Source organism: Anomaloglossus baeobatrachus, chromosome 2 (assembly GCF_048569485.1).
Source record: "Anomaloglossus baeobatrachus isolate aAnoBae1 chromosome 2, aAnoBae1.hap1, whole genome shotgun sequence".
Classification (NCBI taxonomy): domain Eukaryota; kingdom Metazoa; phylum Chordata; class Amphibia; order Anura; family Aromobatidae; genus Anomaloglossus; species Anomaloglossus baeobatrachus.
The window spans coordinates 411529741-411543759 of NC_134354.1; the positions used below are offsets into that span (position 1 = coordinate 411529741).

The window sequence follows — 14019 nt, forward strand, 5'->3', positions numbered from 1 at the left end:
TTAATTGCTATATCAACTATGGAAATCCAAGATAATGTCTAAAAAGTATCCACTGTGCACTCACCTTATCACCTTTGGGGCCAGTAAATCCAGGAAAGCCCTGGGGTCCTGGTGGTCCCTATAATTATAATTACCAAATATTTAATTGGCAAAAGAAGGTATACAATAAATAGATTGATCAATATTTATTGACATGTTCATAAAGGCCAATTCTGTGCACCCTATTACTATAAATGCTTGCTCATGGGGCCTTTGCAATATTCATATAAAACGCTTTATGTCTATTGAAGGCAAAGAGAGGTGCATATTAGTTCTCAAACATGGCAATGCAGCCGAGATCTACATTTCAAGCTGTACTCTATAGTATATGATGGTACTCACTGTTTTTCCAGGTAGGCCAAAATCTCCCTTTTCTCCCTATATATTAGACACAAGTACTGTTAGTTTTTAGCCCTGATGATGATTATTATTCTAATTCTCTTGAAAAAAAAATATACTATATATTTTTTTCACTTCTGCACATTACTCTAAAAAGTCATCATTTATGTACTTGCCTGTGGTCCTCTTTTTCCTTCTCCTTGAGGCCCTGGCTCTCCCTAGGGGTCAAAAATACACAAAACTTTAAATAAGTACATGTACAAAAATATAAATACAAAATCCAAAAAGATGGCTAGAGGCTGTCTAATAGTCTTTGGTATGATGGGTATATTTCAACAATGTTGCTGCATTGTTATCAAACAGTGTGCCATGCAAACAATAGGTTCAGTCTATTTTGCTAAATATTTTGTATGGGGCTTATTCATCTTCCAAAGTGAACCAAAGCCAGAGATTATTGGTCAATAAGCCAGGAATGTCCAGTTAAAAACATATTTACGTGGCCCCAGTACATAGGGATTATTCAGGGAATAATCCCCAAAAATAGGACAGTTGGAAAATATACACTGGGTTCCAATCTGAATACGGCATTATGGATATGGATTTGGAATCTACTCCCAAACTAACGAAAATGTATCTTTGTCACTATGTAAATTAAGAGGAAAGATGGAGAGGGAATGATTTGTGTGCATACGTTCTTTTTCTTTCTGGTGCTTCTATAGTGCCAACATTGGGCCTTACAATCCGATTTCCCTTTTTCAAACACACACATATGTAATATGGTCAGTAAGAAGAAACCAAAGTACCCAGAAAAATACCAACATGGGAGAAATGTGAAATCTCCACGCATATTGTCCTTGATCTGATTTGAACCCTGAACTCTGTAGATACAATGCGAGAGTGGTATATGTGGGATACATAGCGAGCTACATAAATAAGTAATGAAAAGCTAGAAGCTGCAAGTATCTGGACACACTTTATTTTATGGTCAGGTTGTAACCCACCTGGGCTCCCTTTAATCCAGGTGGACCCTGAACACCAGATACACCAGGTTGACCCTTAATAAAAAAAGAAAAAAAAGAAGGCTGTGGTTATGTGGAATTTACAAGGAGGCACTGTACATGCTGCAATGGTGTATAACTCACCGGAGTCCCTCTCTGTCCCTCTCCTGGAGGTCCTCGATCCCCCTTATCTCCCTTTCTGCCAGGTAGACCAATCACATCTGACAATCCATTTAAGTTTCCAGGACAGGATTCACAGGCATCTCCCTGGAAATGACATGTAATAGTGTTGAACAACCTACACAAGGCACAATAGTTCTTATACTCTCATGTCAAATACATTTTCAATAATCAAATAAAGGAAAGAAGGACAAACAGTATGGGTGGTTTAAAGATGGGGAGCGATAAAAAAAAATAGTAGAGGAGAAAATGGGGGTGAGTTGGTACCCACATCAATTCAAAGTGACCTAGTGACATAATCACCACATGGAGCCCATATACGATTAAATTAATCATGCCGGTGAGATTCTCCATTCGTCTAGTCTTGTCTTTTATCCTCATCCTCAGTTCTTTAATTGTGGGAGCAGTAGTTTCTTTCAATTAAGAGGCAATAAAGCATTTAGTTGCTGTAACATATAGAGAAACCGCATGGCCGAATATTTTTCGAGGATGTACATAAAGCAAATAAGTAAGAGCATCCAAGGGAACCTCAACATTTAAGATGTCATTGGATTTTTAGTTGAGATATTTTATTCACTGTGTTCACTATATAGTAAAACTGATGTGTCAGTGTGATGCCTGAGGTTGGTGCGAGTTTGTACACACCAAACATGAATAGGTTAATTTTTATCTAAGGGGTTAAAAAAAAAATAAGAAGTTTGTCCAAAGAAAAGTGGCATACATTTTGCGCCACATTCTGCGACCCATAGTGTTCTCATATTTTGAGATCTATGGCTCAGTTATGGCTTATTTTTTGCGTCTCAAGCTGACGTTTTTAACAGTACAGTGGAACCTCGCTTAACGAGTAACCCGCTTAACGAGAATTTCACTTAACAAACAAAGCTTTCTGTAAATTTGTAACCCAGTTTACGAGAAAGCTTTGCTGTACGAGCAAATCCTCACCACACACACTTCCGGTTTCGTACATCCACCGCGCTCTAACCCGCACTTGCAGTCCACACAAACACACACAAGCATGCACAAAACAAACACAAACACAAACATGCCCGCACAAACACACACGCACGCACACACAAACAAACACACCACACACACATACAGTATTATGCTCACCTTACCTTCCGTTCCACCGTCGGCCTCATGGTTCTTGTAGTCCACCGGCTCATTGCGACGTCTTCGCGGCGAACTACAAGACCCAGGAGGCCGGCAATGGATCGGAAGGTAAGGTGAGCATAATATGTGTACCTTCAGTTTCATCGCCGGCCTCCTGGATCCTGTAGTTCACCACTCCACTCCAGGCTGTGCATCGGCAACCATAGCGACGAAGCAGGAAGTTCCCCTGTCACCCGCTACTCAAAGGCAGCGTGCTGGCCAATGAGAGACAAGTGGCTCCTGCCTTTGATGTCAGCGCTCTGGCAGCGGTAGTTCCTCCCTCGTCGTTATGGTAACCCATACACAGCCCGTACCGGAGAACAGCAAGTCCCAAGAGACCGGCGATGGAACGGAAGGTAAGGTGAGCATATGTGCGTGCGTGCGTGTGTGTGCGTGCTTGTGTGTTTGTGTGAGTTTGTGCGTGTTTGTACGTGTTTATACGTGTTTGTGCATGTGTGGAATGACACAATAGGGGACCAGAATGGGACATTTAACAAGTTGTGGAACGAATTGTCTGCATTGCAATGATTTCCTATGGGAAATCTTGCTTTGCTGAACGAGTAACTTGGTTAACAAGCACACTCCCAGTACGGATTGTTCTCGTTAACCAAGGTTCCACTGTACTATTTTTGCACACATGCTACATTTTCATTGCCTGTTATTGCATTTAGCACAAAATTTGTGGTGACCAAAAACGTAATTGTGGCATTTGGAATTTTTTTGCCGCTACGCCGTTTACCGATCAGATTAATTGATTTTATATTTTGATAGATTGGCCATTTCTGAATGCGACAATACCAAATATGTGTATATTTTTTAATTTTCAATGGGGCGAAAGGGGGTGATTTGAACTTTTAGTTTTTTTTTTTTTAACTTTTCAAAACTTTTTTTAAACTTTATTTTTTATTTTACTAGTGCCCCTAGGGGGCTGAAAGGATCAGCTGTCTGATCGCTCACTTATTTCTCCCGATCAGACCAGCACCGCTCAGACCAGGAAAAATGATCATCTCTTGTAACAGACAGCACTCGGCTGTTTCTTACAGGACCTGAGTCATATGAGCACAGGAGTCATTACATGACCCTGTGCTACCATGACAAACCACCGAATCTATGTAATCACGTTACCGGACTTCCGGTATCGGCATGTAAGTAAAGTTTTAGCGCAATCGCGATTATAATGGCGCTGTCACATATTGACAGCTCAATTTAAGGATTTAAAAGGCACGGGTGGTAGGCGATTCCACTTGTACCTGGCAGGCACACGTCAGCTGTACAAAACAGCTAATGTGTGCGCTGATTGTTGCAGGCTGCACGGGGATTAACACTATGACCACTAGGATGTAATATTACCGCCTGCGGTCATTAAGGGGTTAAGTTTATTGGTATTGTGGAGATTTATCTTTGCGGGTTAAGCGGTATCTGTTAGTAGGATTCAATCCCTCCAAAGCTATTTATATGTGCTTGTAGCTTTTTAAAAGACAAGTTCAGTGGTATCTTTTCATGACAAGTCCCTTTCTCCATTAGTAAGAAATCAGGATTTTGAATTGATATGTAAATGAAGATGTAGATCTGAATCCTCTGTCACTCCAGCTCTATTACTTGCTCAGCGCAGCCTCCTCCTCCTGCCTGACTGGCAGCCTCTGTGCGGTGTGTGTAGTAGAGTGGGCTGTGGCTTGCAACCCCCAGAAGACGTCCTGGCTGAAACAAGAATGTGTAAAGTGTATTTCAATGTATAGTAATGCTAAGATGTGCAAATCCCTTATATGTGTGGCTATGACGCAGTACTGCCAGCTACCATTAAGTGTTATGGTCCTGGGCTCCCTAGCTGGAAAGGGAGGCTTGGGCATGAGGTATAGTGTCAGGACTGAAAGGGTTAGCTATGAAGAACCCGGTCCACAGTGAAGGGAATATTGTGTGAAGCATTTCCTGGTTTAGGTAGGAAGAGTAAGGGGTACTTTGCACGTTGCAACATCGCAACTGAGATCTCGTCGGGTTCAAATCGAAAGTGACGCACATCCAGCGCCGGTAACGACGTCGCAACATGTAAAGCCTAGGAGAGAAGATGAACGAGCATGAAACAGTCAAAAATCGGTGATCTGTGTCACATCGTTCATTTCCAAAATTTCGCTGCAGCGACAGGTACGATGTTGTTCCTCGTTCCTGCGGCAGCACACATCGCTGTGTATGAAGCCGCAGGAGCGAGGAACATCTCCTTACCTGCGTCCCCCTTAGGGGTACTTTGCACACTACATCGCAAGCCGATGGTAGCGATGCCGAGCGCGATAGTCCCCGCCCCCGTCGCAGCTGCGATATCTTGTTATAGCTGCCGTAGCGAACATTATTGCTACGGCAGCTTCACATGCACATACCTGCCCTGTGACGTTGCTCTGGCCGGCGAACCGCCTCCTTCCTAAGGGGGCGGGTCGTGCGGCATCACAGCGACGTCACACGGCAGGCGGCCAATAGAAGCAGGGGGGCGGAGATGAGTGGGATGTAAACATCCCGCCCACCTTCTTCCTTCCTCATTGCAGGCGGGACGCAGGTAAGGAGATGTTCCTCGCTCCTGCGGCTTCACACACAGCGATGTGTGCTGCCGCAGGAACGAGGAACAACATCGTAACATCGGTCCTTCTAAAATTATGGAAATGACCGACGCTACACCGATCATACGATTTCGACACTTTTGCGCTCGTTAATCGTAGTAAAAAGGATTCACATACTCCGATGTCAACAGCAACGCCGGATGTGCGACACTTTCGATTTGACCCCACCGACATCGCACCTGCGATGTCGTAGTGTGCAAAGTACCTCTTAGAGTCAGTGAAGAGTAATGAAGTAGCTTTAGCAGAGTGTAGAGTATGGTATGGAGATGAAGGAGCTGGCAGAAGAGTGTGCAGGAAAAGGATATCCAGGTGACCTAAATACAGACTGCAGCAGAGGGGCTTCCTGGAGGTGACCAGCAAGAGTAGAGAAAGTGCCCCCTCCTGAAGTAGACTATAGGCTATTGTGAACAGTGCGGACAGTCGGCAGAGAAGTGTTGACTGACAAGGTCACTGACACTGCGGGAACACAACTTTAGGAGTTAGCTAGAAAAAGTAGCATATCCATTCAGGGAATGGCACAGTGCCCAACAGCAAAATGCAAACCCTCATCCTCCTTGGTAGCTGGTGTGACTCTGACTGCAGCCATAATGGAAGAGCCAAAATGTACTGATTTGAAAATGTCTGATGAAAAGTTGAGTGTTAACTCCCCTGTAAGCAAAATTAAATGTTTTTTGAATCTGTTACACCTTATGCAGTTTTTAACTGGTGTGAATTCATCTTCAGTAACCCTGCACACAGAAGCGCAGAATGTGAACCAGACACTAAGAAGCTGACTTGCAGTCCAGAAGCACTACTGCTCCCAGCCAGGTAACACCTACACAACCACTCCACTATCCACTCTATTACCCGTGTCTGTAGCGTAGCCAGAGCGGACGCAGGACTCCAGCCCTTGTCCTCGATTATCATCCCTGGCTACGTTACATGTGACTACAGGCAAAGGAGCCATCAGTCAAGCAGGAGGAGGCAGTGCTGGGAATGCCATAGACCTAGAATGACAGAGGCTTCTGATCTACAACCTCATTTGCATATACATTTGATCGCTGATTTCTCAGGAATGGAGTAATAGCTTGACTAAATAAAATTATTGGAGGACTTGTCTTTGAAGTAGGTACATGCACATGTAAATAGCTTGTGGTGTAAAATCCTTTTGACAGATTCCCTTTAATTTGAAGATGCCTGAAAAACAACCACATGCAGGTAAACAGTAAAGGCCCCGTCACACACAGAGATAAATCTTTGGCAGATCTGTGGTTGCAGTGAAATCATGGACATATTGTTCCATTTGTACACAGTCACAAACCTCCCACTGATTGACCACAATTTCACTGCAACCACAGATCTGCCGCAGATTTATCTCTGTGTGTGACAGGGCCTTTAGGAAAGTAAAGTCATCCAAACCTGCCTGGAACAGTGGACAAATTATATTGAGGAAAAGATGGATCGAGCATGTTGAATTACAATGCATTTTGCTTTCCTAGGAGATAATCTGTCACCAGAGGTGTCTGGCAGTGGATTACTCAGTTCTCCCCATTGAAAACTCATACATCCTAAAATTAACTTGCGATAGTTAGTGACTGGATGAGAGAATATAACTACATCTTTAAACATTGAACACTTATAAGACACAAATAATGTTTATCAATGAACAATCCAAATAATGAAATATTGTGTGCTGTAATTAAAGAATTAAGCATAAAAGACAAACATCTACATCATATTCTCACCTTTTCACCTTTTAATCCAGTAGTCCCCCGTATGCCTGGTTCGCCGGGCAAACCAGCTACACCTGCTGCTCCTGGTGTGCCGGGGTCTCCTGAAGTGCCAGCCTGTCCCTGTATTACAAATGAATATTATGACTGATAACAGGATATAAATGTAATAATCTCAGCTCAACCTCAAGCAGGAGTTTCCCCAGAGTTGTCTGATCATCTCCATTTTGCTTTCAGGTTGACACTACTTACCTTTTGTCCTTTCATACCAGAATCGCCTGAATCACCCTAGAGGTTGAATGAATAATACACCCGTCAAAATTATGCATTTGCAAATTTGATAGTTTAATGTGAATAAAAAGAATACACAGAAAACATTATGAATAAATAATATTCTTAGAAGTATTGTAATTATAATATTGATTATTATATGTATGTACAATTTCATGTCAAGAAGGTTACTCACACCTATTTCTGCGTTACATTTCTGTACATGAGACTCACTTTGTTTCCTTGATTTCCAATTCCTGGGTCCCCTTTCTCGCCTTTCTGTCCTGGAATTGCAACTGCCGTCTCATGTTGTACTTCAGCCGGGAGACTTGGACATAGGCTACAAGATTCTCCCTGCAAGGCCAGTCAGATTGATGACTGAGATAGGTCATCCAAAGGAACTAAAACATAATAGATATGGAAATGATTTCTAACCTTTTCTCCTTTTGGTCCAGAAGGTCCGGTGAACCCCAATCCTCCTGGTGAACCCTGTGGAATACTCAAGATGCTAAAGTTATTGCAATACAACACAATTCATTTTACAAGACTTTATGGGTAATACTTTATTTGTGACTATTGAACTAATGTGGGCCAATGGATTAATCCAACATTGTAATGCCTTTCCCAAAACCATAGTGTTAGGCCCTTAATGTGAATTTATAATAATTAAAGTGTATGTGATAATTTAGCCAAAATTAGGATAAAAATATGGGGTTCTTTTCTTTCTTGCTTTAGGTCCCGTTCCAGGGGCACTACTACTTGGATTTTCTCCAGTGTGATGGTTGGGTAACTAGGTTGTGAAGTCTGTCAACACTTTTCTTGTCCATACTACTATACTACCTTAACCAATTAGTTCCATATCTCCGTATTATGTCGTTTTAGGCTAACACATAAAGATATGAATGTGCAAGCAGAAATACTGCTTGTCAAAGACCCTCCCTGACATCCTGAAGTCTTTTTCAGCTTCTCTGTAATTTCCCTAACAATGGGCAGTGGAAAGCAATTTAGAAGGAAGTGGAACTGTAGGGATAAAACTCAGTTCACATGTCCAGTTGTCATCTGTTTGTAATTGATACAATATTAAAAAAAAAACTGGATTGGATCTAAATGGATCAAAAACTAATGCACACTTTTCCATTTTGCATCCATTTTGTTCCGTTTATAATGGATCAATTTTTAGTAGTGGTGTCTAGAGGTGCATTACTTTTAAAGTAGTTCTGTTTATGCAAACCTGATCAAACTGGCTCACTTCCAGCCCTTTGGTTGCTCCTAACCAGACTAGAACAGTTAGAGAACTGGACACACTGGAGTAGCACACCACAAGTCTGCCCCCTGAAAATTGCAGATTCACATTTGAGGCATCAAAACTATGAATTAACACATGTGGAATGAAATACTTAACAAAAAAGTGTGAAACAACTGAAAATATGTCTTATATTCTAGGTTCTTCAAAGTAGCTACCTTTTGCTTTGATTACTGCTTTGCATACACTTGGCATTTTCTTGATGAGCTTCAAGAGGTAGTCACCAAAAATGGTTTTCCAACAGTCTTAAAGGAGTTCCGAGAGATGCTTAGCACTTGTTGGCCCTTTTGCCTTTACCCTGTGGTCCAGCTCACCCCAAACCATCTCAATTAGGTTCAGGTCTGGTAACTGTGGAGGCCAGGTCATCTGGCGTAGCACCCCATCCCTCTCCTTCTTAGTCAAACAGCCCTTACACAGCCTGGAGGTGTGTTTGGGGTCATTGTCCTGTTGTAAAATAAATGATAGTCCAACTAAACGCAAACCGGATGGAATAGCATGCCACTGCAAGATGCTGTGGTAGCCATGCTGGTTCAGTATGCCTTCAATTTTGAATAAATCTCCAACAGTGTCACCAGCAATGCACCCCACACCATCACACCTCCTCCTCCATGCTTCACAGTGGGAACCAGGCATGTAGAGTCCATCAGTTCACCTTTTTTGCGTCGCACAAAGACATGGTGGTTGGATCCAAAGATCTCAAATTTGGACTCATCAGGCCAAAGCACAGATTTTCACTGGTCTAATGTCCATTCCTTGTATTCTTTTGTCCAAACAAGTCTCTTCTGCTTGTTGCCTGTCCTTAGCACTGGTTTCCTAGCAGCTATTTTACCATGAAGGCCTGCTGCACAAAGTCTCCTCTTAACTGTTCTAGAGATGTGTCTGCTGCTCTGTGTGGCATTGACCTGGTCTCTAATCTGAGTTGCTGTTAACCTGCGATTTCTGAGGCTGGTGACTTGGATAAACTTATCCTCCGCAGCAGAGGTGACTCCTGATCTTCCTTTCCAGGGGCGGTCCTCATGTGAGCCAGTTTCTTTGTAGCGTTTGATGTTTTTTGCCACTGCACTTCGGTACACTGTCAAAGTTTTCCCAATTTTTCAGACTGCCTGACCTTCATTTCTTAAAGTAATGATGGAAACTCATTTTTCTTTACTTAGAATTTGTATTATGGCAAGAAAAAAAACAGCTAACAGTCTATTCAGTAGGACTATCAGCTGTGTATCCACCAGACTTATGCACAACACAACTAATGGTCCCAACCCCATTTATAAGGCAAGAAATCCCACTTATTAAACCTGACAGGGCACACCTGTGAAGTAAAAACCATTTCCGGTGACTACCCCTTGAAGCTCATCAAGAGAATGCCAAGAGTATGCAAAGCAGCAATCAAAGCAAAAGATGGTTACGTTGAAGAACCTAGAATATAAGACATATTTTCAGCTGTTTCACAATTTTGTGTTAAGTATTTCATTCCACATGTGATAATTCATAGTTTTGATGCCTTCAATGTGAATCTACAATTTTCAGAGTCATGAAAATAAAGAAAACTCTTTGAATAAGAAGGTGTGTCCAAACTTTTGGTCTGTACTGTATATATACTGTATATATACACATACATACACATACACTGTATATGAATCAGTAAGTCATATGCTTTTGATTAGCTGCTACGTAAGGTTACATCTTACAATAAGCTATAGCATAACATATTCTAGCAGTATCAGTAAATGGGAAAGTGTGACTCAGTCCAATTCTGGACTCCTCTAAATGGATTTAACCGCTGGCTACTCTAATTACAATGAAAGTACAAAGTTTTCAGAAACGATCCAACATCAAAGATAAAAACTTTCTTCCTTCATTAAAATTTCTGACATAAAATCCATTGCACTGTGCACATTAAAGCAGCGATCAGCTCGTTCATGATTATTATTTTAATGTGTGCAGCAAGTTGGATTTTGGGTCATTATTTGTAGTAAAGCAAGAACGTTTTTATCCTCGATGCTAGATCGTTTGCAAAAACTTTGGACTTTGATATTTTAGCAGTAACAGCTAAGCAACTTACTTAAAGGGAATCTGTCAGCAGGTTTTTGGTACCTCATCTGACAGCACCATAATTTAGGCAAACAGATTCTGAATCCAATGGTGTATCACATAGGTTACTGGATGAAGCTGTTCTGACACAATCAAATAATTTAGATTCTGGAACACTGCAGGGCTGATAGCTGCCCCCACCCAGATCAGGCTTTCATACAGATTGTGCATTGACATGACATGTCAATCACAGCAGAAGGTGTGTCAGACTGTACTGCATTTGAGTTTCTAGTCCTGTAATGGTAATCACAAGGTAATAAAGCCTTTAGTTTAAGTAAACAATTGCACATACCCTCATAAGTGAAGAACAGTTGCTTTTTGTTTTTGAAACCCTTAGAGCATACTGTCTTTGGCTTACATAGCAAAAACCTGCTGACAAATGCCCCTTAAAGGGAACCCGTAATGTTAAAAATGTTACTAACTTGTAGATATGAAGTTAATCTGCAGGTTGATAATGTTAAGATGCTATGCGGCTACCACACTAACAGTCCTGCTGCCAGAAGGTAATGATCTTTATTCAGTACAGAGCCGGCTGTCAGTCAGTGCCAGGGGCGTGTTTACAGCCCCCACTCACCAAGTACTGAGCAGTGACTGAAGCAGAGTCCCCCATGACTGAGAGTCCAAGGCTGCTGAGAGGAATGAAGTTAATTTTCTCCCTACAGCAGGGGTCTCAGTGCGATGGCCACGCAGGGTCAGAATGCTTTTAAGGGTTTGGTTCCACTTGCGTTTTGCGCGGGCAAATGCAGTCCGATAAAACATCGGATTGCTCTCACTCTAGTGCAAAACTATGGGGCAGTATCCATCTACGATTGATTTCTCATGCCATAGCGGCATGCAGAATGAATGGCAGCATGCTGCGTTTGGCAGCGAGTCTCGGCTCACGTACCCCCATACAAGTCTATGGGAGTGTGTGAAACTTCGCACTGCACTCGCATGTAATCCAAGAGCAGTACGATATACGCAGAGACAGGCAGCGGAGGAGACCGGGAGAAAGTGCTCCCTCCCTCTTCTCCGCAGCTGTGATATGATCGCAAGATCGTATCAAAGTCGCATGACCCTCGGCTGCCGCTCGCAGCAGAGGGTCATTAGCATATCGCTTCCGATGTTCTCGCATCGGAAGTTATACGCTAGTGGAACCGTACCCTAACCTGCATTTTATCCCCATGTATGCAAGTTAATAGCATTTTTTTCATGACAGGTTTCCTTTAATTTTGCTCAATATTGAAGAGTAAGGCCTAAGCCACACGGCGAGAAAATCGGTGCGAGTGGAGTGCGATAAAACATCGCATTCCCCTCGGACCAATTCTAGCCTGTGTGTCAGCACACATGAGCGATTATTTTCTCAGCCCTAATCGGACCGAGAAAACAATCGCAGCATGCTGCGATTGTAATCCGAGACGCTTTCTCTCGCACCCATTCAAGTGAATGGGGCGAGAGAAAAATCGCACTGCACTCGCGGTACACCGGTGTACCGTGCGTGCAGAGCGAAAATGTCTATAGCCGGCTACACAGGCGAGAGGGAGAGAAATCCCTCCCTCCCCTCCTGAGTGCCGGCCTGCCCCCCGCAGCTGAGGTCTGCTCGCACGAACGGACCTCAGTTGCAAGGACACAAGCATGAGACTCGGCTCTGCTGTACTGCCAGCACGAGCCGAGTCTCATGCAAGGGGATCGCAGTAGTCCCCGTGTGGCCCCGGCCTAACAGTCATTTTAATTTTTATTTTATAAATAAATAGTACACATGAAAATAAGCAACTTTGTAATATATCTTTTCAGAGAACCATTCTTTTTTCTCCACATGGACTCTTAAATCTCAGTTCATGGGTAGAATCTGTGTTCAGTGAAGACAGGTATTCTCATTACTGAGATATTAGATGACAGTTGGTGCTTTTAAAATTCTATCACAAGGGGAGAGGAGGATAATACCAATATTCTGATGCAAGTTTTCTTGGCATGACTCTTAGGGCAGCTTTGCACACTACGACATCGCAGGTGTGATGTCGGTGGGGTCAAATCGAAAGTGACGCACATCCGGCGTCACTTGCGATGCCGTAGTGTGTAAAACCTTTTTGATACGATGAATGAGCGCAAAAGCGTCGTTATCGTATCATCGGTGTATTCTCCGACATTTCCATAATGCCGGTGCAGAGACAGGTACGATGTTGTTACACACGTCGCTGTGTGTAAAGCCGCAGGAGCGAGGAACATCTCCTACCTGCCTCCCGGCTGCAATGAGGAAGGAAGAAGGTGGGTGGGATGTTTACATCCTGCTCATCTCCGCCCCTCCGCCGCTATTGGCCGCCTGCCGTGTGACGTCGGTATGATGCCGCATGACCCGCCCCCTTAGGAAGGAGGCGTGTCGTCGGCCAGAGCGACGGTCGCAGGGCAGGTAAGTGCATGTGAAGCTGGCGTAGCGATAATTTTCGCTACGCCAGCTATCACAAGATATCGTACCTGTGACGGGGGCGGGGACTATTGCACTCGACATCGCAGCATCGGCTTGCGATGTCATAATGTGCAAAGCTCGCCTTAATGTTCTCCATAGAATTTTATGAGCATCAACTGCCTTACTCCTAATGGAAAAAACTGTATTTACTGAAAACAGATTTTACCAGTGGATTGAAAATTTTCATACTTATAATGAATGATTAGTTCTGGCGAAGAAAAAAAACAGATTTGTCTAGTAAGATATATCAGAAAGTTTCTTATTTTAGTGTGTACTACAAAATTATATAAAAAAAAATAAATAAAATGAGGGTTAGTCTTTAAATAATAAGGCTGAAGAAATTTCAATCTAAATCCCTATTTATTGTCCAAATCTGCCTTTTACTGATTACACTAACTACTATGGATTTTTTTCCCTATTTCCTGTGTGATGACACTTCATTTGAGAATCCCAGTGCATGCTGGGATACTCAAATGAAGCGTCATCAGGGTACTCAAATGAAGCGTCATCAGGGGGTAGAGTCTGCGGTCACTTTGCCCCTCCCTAAAATGAAGAGCTATCAGTGACACTCATTACAGGAGCTTGTCTCGTCTCCGCTTGCTGTACACTGTGCGATCTGCACAGTGACAGTGTCTGCTCTGTTACCGGCTCAAATCAGTAGAGACGGGAAAACAAAGCAGCTTGCACTTTTAGTGCACGGTGTCAGACTACCCAGTAGTGTGTAGAGACCAGCACTGCCTCCCTCCACAGTGATGCAATTTACGGGGGTGGAGCTGGTCTCTGAATGTGGCTGGATACTCTGATGCTGTGCCCTAGCAGTGCATGCTGTTCTGTGTTGCTAGGTCTATAGATCTGAGCTGGCAACAGAGTGGACACTGTCACTGTGCAGATCGAA

The 14019-nt window shown here is 43.0% G+C and overlaps 1 protein-coding gene across 4 annotated transcripts in view; it reads right to left on the bottom strand.

Moving 5' to 3' along the window:
* Positions 1-14019, bottom strand: part of COL16A1 (collagen type XVI alpha 1 chain) — a 345470-nt gene that overhangs the window by 97500 nt on the left and 233951 nt on the right. For all 4 annotated transcript variants that reach the window (XM_075336132.1, XM_075336133.1, XM_075336131.1 and 1 more), the window contains exons 28-36: positions 7726-7779; positions 7525-7644; positions 7273-7308; positions 7036-7143; positions 1521-1643; positions 1380-1433; positions 555-596; positions 382-417; positions 65-118 (exon numbers count right to left, since the gene is read on the bottom strand). In XM_075336132.1, coding sequence (XP_075192247.1) covers positions 65-118; positions 382-417; positions 555-596; positions 1380-1433; positions 1521-1643; positions 7036-7143; positions 7273-7308; positions 7525-7644; positions 7726-7779 — 627 coding nt within the window. The remainder of the gene's footprint in view (positions 1-64; positions 119-381; positions 418-554; positions 597-1379; positions 1434-1520; positions 1644-7035; positions 7144-7272; positions 7309-7524; positions 7645-7725; positions 7780-14019) is intronic.